At 53.7% G+C, this 10,674-nt stretch overlaps 1 protein-coding gene across 6 annotated transcripts in view; it reads right to left on the reverse strand.

Annotated features, from left to right (window-relative positions):
- Rasal1 (RAS protein activator like 1) overlaps positions 1 to 10,674 on the reverse strand; it is a 32,471-nt gene extending 21,797 nt beyond the window's left edge. For 2 of the 6 annotated variants that reach the window (XM_087578963.1, XM_087578959.1), the window contains exons 1-4: positions 9,938 to 10,674; positions 6,598 to 6,654; positions 4,513 to 4,626; positions 4,299 to 4,360 (exon numbers count right to left, since the gene is read on the reverse strand). Coding sequence is in view for 2 of the 6 variants with exons in the window: in NM_001108335.2 (NP_001101805.1) it covers positions 4,299 to 4,360; positions 4,513 to 4,626; positions 6,598 to 6,654; positions 9,938 to 10,002 (298 nt within the window). In the remaining 4 variants the exon portion in view is untranslated. Of the gene's footprint in view, positions 1 to 4,298; positions 4,361 to 4,512; positions 4,627 to 6,597; positions 6,655 to 9,913 lie in introns of all 6 variants that reach the window. The other 4 variants (NM_001108335.2, XM_087578958.1, XM_087578960.1 and 1 more) reach the window with 4 other exon arrangements.

The raw sequence follows: 10,674 nt of genomic DNA on the forward strand, positions 1-10,674 counted from the left end.
CTTTGAAATAGTTACTGACTTCTGACTCTGAGTGTAGCTAGGAGAAGCCAGCTTCCAAATCAATCCCTCTTTGGCAAACAATTTTCCTTCCCCATTTGTTTCTCTTTTGGTTTTGTTTTCATACAGGGTATTGTATGTAGCTCAGACTAGCCCAGAACTCCTTCTCCTCCCACTTCTGAGTGCAGGGGCCACAGCCTCGGCCAACATGCCTTGCTTGATGCTTTAATTTCTACTGCCCTTTTAGCTCTTTCAACATCTGGCTTCTTAAGGTACCTGCAGCTGTGCCCAGCGTGATCAATTGACAGTCTCTAACATCACCTGGAAGAGAGAGGCCTCCAGGCACACTTGGGAGGGATTAGCTAGATCGAGGTTAGCCCCTGAGGACACCCGTGGGCTCTTGGTTACATAACTGCAGTGGGGAGACTCATGACAACATGGGTGGGTTCCATTCCCTAGGCTGGAATCCTGGGCTCTCCAAGATGAAGGAAGCCAGCAGAGCCCCAGCTGTCAATTCAATCCTCTCTGCTTTCTGACTGTGGGTGGGATGTGACCAGCTCCCTCTGCTCCTGCACAACCTTCCCCGCCACAATAAACGGCTCTCTTTTTTTTTTTTTTTTTGGTTCTTTTTTTCGGAGCTGGGGACCGAACCCAGGGCCTTGCGCTTCCTAGGTAAGCGCTCTACCACTGAGCTAAATCCCCAGCCCCAATAAACGGCTCTCTTGAACTGTGAGTAGAATAAATTCACTCTCCCAGAAGCAGATTCTGTCAGAGTCATGGGGGAAGAAACTAAGGCCGTGACACTCTGAGGTCAGAGACACATGGACACACTAAAGCAACGGTTCTCACCCTGGGAGTCAAACGATTCTTTCACGGGGTATGCCTATCAGACATCCTGCATTTCAGATATGTACACTATGACTCCTAACAGTAGCAAAAGTACAGTTATGAAGTAGCAACGAAAATCATTTTATGGCTGGGGGTCAGCGCGTGATGAGCTGTATGTATTAAAGGGTCGTGGTGCGAGGAAGGTTGGGAATCGTGGCTCTAAGGACTTGCTGGGTTCTGATCCCTTTACGGCTGCTGCAGACCCTCACAGCGACTGTTCCCTTGTGCTGGGTGGTCTCTGTGAATTTTTGATCTCTCTGCAAACCTCAACAAGTGTGTCCCCCGGGGATGGGAGGGTTCCTGTGTCACTATCTTCTCCCTTGACTCCGGTTCCTTCTCTCTTGACCCTCGCTAGCTTCTTTCTCAGATGCTTTCATCAGGGAAAACCATGCTCCCTGGCCGGCTTGCTGCTCAACCCTTCCTGTTCAGCACCTGACTGAGTAAATATGAGGTAGAAATAAGGGATTTTCTTTCTCAGGATCATCCTGTCTCGGGGAAGGGGGTTATTTCTGAGGATCATGCACCCCCTTTCCATGTTGATGGACACGGAAAAGCTTCCTCCTCTCCCTACCACCCCCAAGTCCAGGAATCTGTTTTCTGTCACTTGGTCAGCACAGACACCTCACTGATCCTTTGTGTCTAGCCTAGTCCTGATGTAACCGGATCCCTGCAACCCCCGCTTCTGACACTAGACCTCCAATCTCTTCACTGTCTTGATCAAAAGAAAAAAACCAATAGTGGAGGCCAAGCGTGGTGACCTACATCTTCAATCCCAGGAGGCAGACACAGGCTTAGGAGTTCAAAGCCAGCCTGGTCTGTGAAGTGAACCCCAGCCAGGGTTGGTTATACAGTGGGCCCCTGTCTCAGACAAAGGAACAAGCAAGCAACCACCAGTGGCCCGCACAGCCACAATGAGAGCACCTAGAATCCAATGTTCTGAAACTGGAGTTGCAGACGCTCTGAGCTGAGCCACATGCAGGGGATTGGAACTGAACTCTCACCTTTGAAACTGAACTCTGACCTCTACAACAGTGGCGCTCACTTTCTCTTTTTGATTTTTTTTTTTTTTTTTGAGACGGGGTTTCTCTATGTAACCTTAGCTGTCCTGAAACTTGGTCCATAGACTAGGCTGGCTTCAAACTCAGAACTCAGAGATCTGCCTTTCCAGTGCTGGAACTAAAGGCGTATGCCACCACCACCTGGCTGTGACACTCACTCCTAATTGCCAAGCCACCTCTCCAGCCCCTGTGGCTCTGGTATAACAATGGGCAAACGTGCAGATGGGGCAGCTCAGTGACAGAGCCATTGGTTTGTTCCCAGGACTAAAAATGATGATGGTGATGGTGATGATGGAGGTGGTGGTGATGATGATGATCATAAATGAGGTCTCACTATGTGACTACCTTCCCGAATGCTATGATGACAAGCATGCGCCCCAAACCCAGCTTGGGAAGCCATTCTTATCAGCATATACCCTCCTTGCTGGTGTTCCTGCCAGTACAGTATTTGGTATCCCTCTGCCCCACAAAGATGAGAACGATGTCCCCCTGCCCAGCACCTACAGGTACCCTTTTCTGAGGCATCCTTGTTTCCTTTGATTCTTGAAAACTCATGGGGTCTGAGATGTATTAAAAAGAATACATACAATGCCACTTGCTGGTGGCTCATGCCTTTAACCCCAGCTCTCGGGAGGTAGGGGTAGGCAGATCTCTGAGTTCAAGGCCAGCCTGGTCTATAGAGTGAGTTCCAGAACAGCCAGGGCTACACAGAGAAACCTTGTATTGAACCAAAAGAAAAAGCAACAACAACAACAACAACAGAATACACCCGAGAATGTATGTTTGATACAATGAATAAACTTCAGTAACTTCCAGGGATTTGTCTGACTGACTGGACCTGAATGTGTGACATTGTTAGTAAGTATCGGGCTGCTCACTGCAACTGCTTAAGCTGGGATCAGGCCAACACCCCATATGCTTCATGAGGGAGCCAGGCATGATGGGACATTGTAGCAGAATTCAGTGATTTCAGAACTCAGAAGTCCTCCAAGCACGGTTACATAAAAAGTATACTGTAGCTGCTAGGCACAGAGGCGAACCCCTATCATCCAGATGTGGAGAGGCTGAGACTGGACTGCATGCATTACTGTCAGACTTGGGTAGCCTGTCTCAAAAGTACATGGTAATGGGGCTGGAGAGACAGCTCGCACCAGCTGCTCTACCAGAAGCTCTGGGTTCTGTTCCCAACACCCATATTCACAGCCATCTGTAACTCCAGTTACAGGGGATCTATCGCCCTCTTCTGGTCTCTGCAGGCACTGCATGCATGGTGCTCATAGACAAGCCCGCAAAACAGTCATAAAATAAAAATAAACCAAATTTTAAAAATACACGATGAGGTAAGAAAGGCAGCTAGGGAAACCAAGTGTAATGGGGTACCGCCTAGGCTGAGAAAAATCCATGCTCACATGCACTCACACAGGCACACATACACACACACACACACACACACACACACACACACACATTCATATACACACATACACACAACATATGCAGAACGTAACAGGATATCATGTGGCCTGAGAAAACCTATGCCCACATGCACTCAGACAGACAGACACACACACACACACTCATGCACACACACATAAACACAGAGTGTAACAAGATACCAAGAGGGCTGAGAGAAACCTACGCCCACACACACTCACACGGGCACGCACACACATTCACACATACAGAGTATAACATGGTGAGCTCAAACCCTGGACACAAACAACCTTGTTCCCAAGTCCTGGCTGTCACGAAACCTTTGTGACCGTGAGCAAGTCCCTGAACCCTTTAGACCATTGTCATGGGTAAAACAGGAGCAAATAAAGGTCCCTACCTCAGAAGAGGGGTCAGCACGCATGCATTAGGGTGGGGTGCTACTATTGCTATTTCTTATGTATGTTTAAAAAAAGCACTCCAGGACTGGGGTACGGCTTAGAGGAAGAACACTTGCTAGGCTCTGGGTTCATCTTCAATGTGTAAATATAGTGTCTGGAAAAACATGAGAAGCTGGCCTCAGCCAGTCATGATGCTCTGCATTGAAATACCAGCATAGGGGAAACTAAGGCAAGGATCACAACTCGAAAGCTATCTAGGGTTAGATAGAAAAGACCAAAACAAGACCAAACTGAAGTTCCTGGCTACACAGGATAGGGAGCAGAGTCCCAGATAGGAAGGGGTGTCATGCTTCTGCTGTGTGAATCCCAAGTCTATGAAGATGAATTAGCTGCTCAACAAATGAATTGAATCACATATTAAAGACATAAGGTCTCCCACCATCCTGCCCCTAAGCCCTTTGTCCTTGCAAGACTCCTATGGGTCAGACCATTCTCCCTCTTCTGAGGGTCACGCCCTGCTCACCTCGAGGGTCCGCTGTGATCGCCTCTTTGCTCAAGGAGATCTTCCCAATGATGTCGTCGTGTCTGTGGGAAGGCGGTAGGAGAAGGTCAGGCTAGGACCAGCACCAACCATCCCCTGGAGCCGTGGGGACAGATTGAGGGGCTAGAGGTAGCATATTTCCTCTTGCAGTCCAGGCATGGGACCCCCATGCACACCCCACCCATCCACCACACACCCAACAGTATCCTCATCCAGCACGTAGAAGGCCAGGTGGTGGAAGTCCAGTGGAAGGTGAACAGTGTACTCCTCCCCCCAAAAGGGGCTCAGGCTCCTCCAGATGGTTGCTGTCCTGCAAGAGGGGTGCTAGGCTAGGGCCTCAAATGGTGGGCGACCTGGGGATTCCCCACAAATGCAGCTATGGACACACAGGAGGACAGACACGGTCACACACACACTAGTGTGTGCACATGCCCCCATCCCAGGAATAGAGCAAATGCACTAAGACTTGTAAGCCTAGACAGAGAAGCACACCCAGACTCACTGCAGACACGCACACACACACACGTGCGCACACACACACACACACACGCATGCATGCATACATCCCCAACTAAAGAGGTTCTCGGGGCTGAGGATTTAGCTCAGTGGTAGAGCGCTTACCTAGGAAGCGCAAGGCCCTGGGTTCGGTCCCCAGCTCCGAAAAAAAGAACCAAAAAAAATAAAAAATAAAAAATAAAGAGGTTCTCAAGTCAACCAAAATACACAGAGAGAGACCCAACTACACACAACTAGAGAAACACACCCAGATACGCCTAGGAAGCCAGAGACACAGGAAGTCACACTCACACATACACAGGCATACGCACATGCATCCTCAGAAGGATCTAGAAATTGTTTATACAGTATCCCAGATAGACACGAGTCTGAAACAAGTCACCAATACCTAGTGGCCCACTCATTCATGCCCTTCCCTACGCGCCACCCAGACTGTAGACATCGTCTGTGATTGGGGTGAGCTCAGCGATGCCTGGCTGGGGGTGGGGCTGGGGCTGGGGCTGGGAATAGGAGAGGGCTTCTCACTCAGTTCGGTCAGGCAAAAAGAGAACTGGGCGGGAAAGACAAGCATCCCAGATGGCTGGAACAGCATGTGTGAAGGCCCTGGGGCAGGCATGTGTGAGCAAAGCCAGGTCACGGTGGAACCGACAATGGTCACAGAGCACGCAGGGCTTCATAGTACCCAGAAAGTCAGGGGATGCTAGGATTAAGCCAAAGCCAGTCAGGTACATATACATATGCCCAACGACTAGGTCTAGCACTGATATGTCTCCCATCATGGCTGCTCCTGGGAATAGAGACTCTACTTTGCCCAGTGACACCCCAGTCAAACCCAAGTGTACAAAGCTTGTTTTCTTCTGTTTCTTCCTTGCAGCCCAGGGAAGGGAGAATGTCTGCCTGAAGGCATAAAGAAAGCCAGTTTGAGGCTTGAAGGTTAGTATCTTATAATAGGGCAACACAGAGGGAGCCAAGGGAGGGGTCAGCCTTCCCTGGGGGATCCCCACCCCCAACTCCCAGCCCATCTGGACCAGAACTAGTGCCAGGAGCATCCTGAATCCTGCCGTCTCCATAGAAACCAAGGCTTCAGCCACCCGCCCACCCACCCCCTCAGGTCTGCGGGGGCTGAGAGCTGTCCCTTCACCTGCGGGGGCAGAAGCCCAGCTCAGCTGATGTGCCATCCAGACTGAGCGCCCACAGACATCCACATACCCTCCCTTGCATTCACACCTTCCCCGCTCTGGTACCCACAGGAGTCCTGTGGGCCTGCACACCCACATGAGCGCTCACACATGGGCAGAAGCATTCACACCAGCTCTGTGCCACCCGAGATGGGCAGGCTGGTACGCACGGGTGCACACACACACACACACACACACACACACACACACACACATTTCCACTTGAACATTGGTGCGAATACAACACACCCAGGCACTGGGCACCCGCAGCACCCGGAGACCGGGAGCCAGTCAACCATGAGATGGCCCCCCCAAACCCCCACCCAGAGGCCTCTGGGAAGGCACAGCCTGGTGGTGGCTGAGTCAGCCCCAGGGAGCCACAGTGATATCATTGGTCCCCAGACAGAAGATACTGGCCAGTTAGCATCTGCCCCAGTGGGCAATACACAAGAGGCCAGGACACAAGCAGTTCCCTTGAAGCCTGAATGACACACCCCCTCAGGAGGGGCTGCATTCTCTGCTCCCTGGAAAGCACTGGCCCTCCTTCCTGGGTCCCTTCCTCTCCCTACCCGGTACTGACTACATACCTGGCCACCACCTCATCATCCACTTTCACAAGACAGTAGGGGTCACTGCTCCCAGACCTGTTGGGGGAAGGAGCAGATCAAGAAGGCTGTTGGGAGGGCAACCAAAGTGGGAGCCCAATCCCTACCTTAGGCCTGGTGAAGCTGAGGCCCAGAGAGGGGATGGGGATCACCCTGGGTCACACAGCAAGTCCTACAAAGAGCCAAGACCTTGGGGAAAACAGCAGGTTATGTCATCACAGCCCAGGCCACTCGGCCACCACGCGCAGTTCCTATAAGCCTGATCCTTCTGGTTCTGGGACTGCTTTGTCACTATGGGACTCCAAACCACCCCCAGAGAGAGCTGGAGGGGTTAAGAGAGGTCTGGAGGAGAGATCCTAAGTTACTTGAGCTCCTTGCCACAGACAAAACCCTAATGTCAACTTCTGAGCTAAACGCTGTGCTCCTCAGCCTGTCCTTCCACACACACACAACCTCCATCAGCGAGAAGGACCTGCAGGCACACACCAGGGTCCGGGACCTCAAAATCGAACCCACAGAGATGACTGTAGGGCCGGAGTCTGTCTCTGGGGCAGAGTGCTAGCCTGGCATGTCCAAAGCCTGGATCCCATCCCCGGTAGGAAAAACAAAACAAAACCAAATCCCAAAAGACATGTGCTGTTTTCCTGGCAAAGCCAGTTCCACCCACCTGCCCTTTATACTGGTTGCTAGTAAACCCCAGGCTGCCTACCTGGGTCTTCAGGACCTCCCTCTCAAAGCCATCTCCTTGGATAGGCTGGCTCTCGGCACCACTGTCGAAATGGACCCTCCAAGCTATCTGGGATGAGCAGTACCCCCACCCTCAGCTCCCGGAAGGTTGAATCACAAGGTTCACCTGAATCCAGGAGTTTAAGACCAGCTTGGGCAACTTAGTGAGAGCTAGTGAGAGCGACCCTCAAACAAATAAAGAGATACTGCCCCCCCCCGCCGCCGCCATTCCCAGAACCTAAATCCTCGTGTGGTTTGCCGGTGGTCTCTACCTTCCTACAATCCCTGAACTGTGACCTCCTTGGGGCACCAGCTGTCACTTCTCCATGAGTGTGGGGGTGGCCCTGCAGGGAAGGTTTGGGGTGAATGGTTGTAGAGAGCAGGCACTGAGGCGGATGGTAAAGACAGGACTTCAGCCAAGGTCTTTTCACCATGTCCCCTCTGCTCCTCCAGCCGCCTTCTCTCTGCCACCCACACGCCCAACTGCAGGGAACAGGGGCGTTGGCTGCAACTTGGGCCTTGGTTAGCTGGCTGAGTCCTTCCTGCCCCTCAGTCTCCCCGCCCCCCAAAGCTTCTCTACCTCCTTCTTCAGACTCCCCAGAGCAGACATGGCCCAGACCGATTGAGATCAGCTGGCTCTGAAGATGCAGCAACCTAGCTTACCCCAGGTCCCTCGAGGGAGCAAGGTTCAACACATCTGCCCCAGGGCCGTGACGCACATGGCCTTATCAGACTCCTATCAGTAGGGACCAGGGTGGCAGGCAGAGCTGGCCTCTCCCAGGCCCTGGCCTCTCCCAAACTCTTGGCCTCTCCCAGGCTCCTGGCCTCTCCCATGACCCCTGCTTGAGTTGAGCATGGAAAACGTAAGCCTCAACCATCACTTGCCCACCTGGTGCTGTTCAGACATTAAAGCCACTGATGTTCATATCCCAGCCGTGTGAGCTTATGAGCATAACTGCCTATCTGGTCCTCAGTTTCCCCTTGTGGGAAACAGAAACCATACAAAGTGCTAAACATGATACCTGTCCCCGGTAAGCCCTCACTAATGACCCACAGACTTGGCCACCCACTTAACCTCGATGGCCAGGCTGAGTCTAGGCACTCTGCCTTAGGAATTAGAAGACAGCAGGACTAACGCCTCACTCGAAGACAAGGGAACTGCAGCTTGCTCTGAGAAGATCCCTTTTAAGGAAAGGAGCGGACCATGAGAGAAACTGAGGCTGGGTGCCCAGAAGGCCACAGTGACACCTCTTCAGCCTTGCTCTGGGCCACAGTTCACCCTAGTGTTTACTTGGACAGAAAACCGGAGGGAGAAGGGGCGAGCCCAGATGCAAGAAGAACCCAAGCCCCTTCCAGAGGAAGCCGGGAGCCATTGAGACTGTGGTGGCAGTGTCTGGTGGGCCAGCTGGAGTTCAGCGAGACAAGAGCCCTGTTTCAAGGCAGGGCCCCTTCCACCAGGTACCTACTGCCAAATCTCCACTCCTGCCCCACAGTTCTGTAATCTCTAATGCTCATCTTGAAGTGGGTAGCTCAAAGCTTTTACTTCAGGTGTGTATTTATTTGTGCTGGCTAATCAGGAAGATGGGGGCACTGAAACTACTCTTAACTGCTCCCCTCTTGGTATAGCTGCAGTGTTGGGGGGGGTCAAGGAGGTTCCCCAAGTCAAAGACAGATGCAGAATCTGCAGCTCGGGTAATTGGGAGTTCACCCAAGCAGAGAGGGTCTCCAGGTCCAGGTCTCCTGCTCACCTTCCCACAGATGACCCCCTAGCCAGTGTCCTCCACCCTCCACAGCTGGACACAGGATCAAACAGTAGCTTCTTCCAGCTCGACCCAACCCGAACGGGACACCAAAGGCCAGCAAAATTGGCAGGTTCAAGGTCACTCAACACACTTCCTCCCAAGGATTCTGATACCTGTCTAAGGTGCTGACTCTTCCAGAGCCCCTTCTGGCTTTGGACCAAGCACGAGAGGGAACCTGCTCCCTCCGCCCGCCCCCAGCCCATTCTGCTGAGTCAGCACTTGCTGGCTCCTCCCCGAAGAACCAGAGCCAAGGACAGGGGCAGAGGAGCCCAGCGCCCCCAGCCCCATCACACGTGGCACATGCGAGTGTCTTTTAGAGCAGTTGGGGATCTGAGACAGTCCACCCTAGGTTTGCAGGTACAAAACTGAGGTTCCGGGTTAGAGGACCACCTGGTGAAGCTCTGCACCCTAAGGCATGAAAAATCTTGGGGTCCATCTGGACCACAGTCCTCAGGGACTCTACCCCTAGTTTCTGGATAGCCCCCTCTGTTGCTCGAAGAAGCCCCACCTCCAACACCTGCTGGAGCTAAGGAAGAGATCCGATCGCTCAACCCCCTCCTGGCTCTAAGAGGACCTAGTCCAGAGATCCCCTTAACCCGTCCTGGAAGACCGACTTGGGGACATCCTAGAACAAAGACACCCTCCTTCCCGGGGGTGGGGGAAGCAGGGTGCGGCACCTGCTAAGCCTGAGAGCCCCCTCCCACAGGACAGGGAAGGCGGATCCCCAACAGCGGGTCCTAGACAGGGCTCCCCATAACCCTTCTACGCACCCCAGTGGGCACCCGGAGACTCACACGTCCTTGGCGGGCAGCGCCCGTCCCTCCACCACGCGGATACTCAGAGAGCCGCTCTTGGCCATGGCGCACAGTCCCAAACTTTCCAGGCAAGGAGTCTGCCGAGGTTCCGAGGCTGGACCAGGAGGTGACCCTACATGTCATCAGCGGCGGGCCAAGCACGCAGTCCACGGGTTCCCACAGGTACGGGTCTGGGGTGCGAGTGGGCTGGATGCAGGGCTAGGAGGGAGAAGTGCTGGGTCCCGGAAGGGGACATGCGTCCAGAGCTACAGGTAGCTGTGCGCTGCGATCTGGGCAGGCTGAGCCTGGCGTCTGCAGCCCGGGAGGTCCCTCCCGATCCCGCCCCCCCGTAGCTGCCCCGCCCGCTCTGAGCCCCTACGCGAGCGCCCCCTGCTGGCACCCCACACCACTGCACTCAGCCGGGGACACCCAGGCGCTATGGGTCAGGGGGTGGGTGTGGGGGAGGCGCGAGCAGTCAGGCAGGGCGGCAGGCTGTTACTGAGCTGGTATTGGGCCCTCCAAAAACCTGGGTGTCTCCTGCCTGTCCTCAACCCAGCACCTCCGCACCTCCGCACCTCTCCCACCCCGCCACCTGCCACCCCAACACCAGCCTCGGGGTCCCGGAACAGTACTCTCGCTGGGCGGCAGGCGGCGCACGCTCCCTGGGGGTCTGATGCGAGTGGAGGGAGGGAGCTCGAACATCCCCTTGCATCGTCTCTTCGGCTCCAATTAAACCC

This window comes from Rattus norvegicus, chromosome 12 (assembly GCF_021556685.1).
Source record: "Rattus norvegicus strain SHRSP/BbbUtx chromosome 12, alternate assembly SHRSP_T2T, whole genome shotgun sequence".
Classification (NCBI taxonomy): domain Eukaryota; kingdom Metazoa; phylum Chordata; class Mammalia; order Rodentia; family Muridae; genus Rattus; species Rattus norvegicus.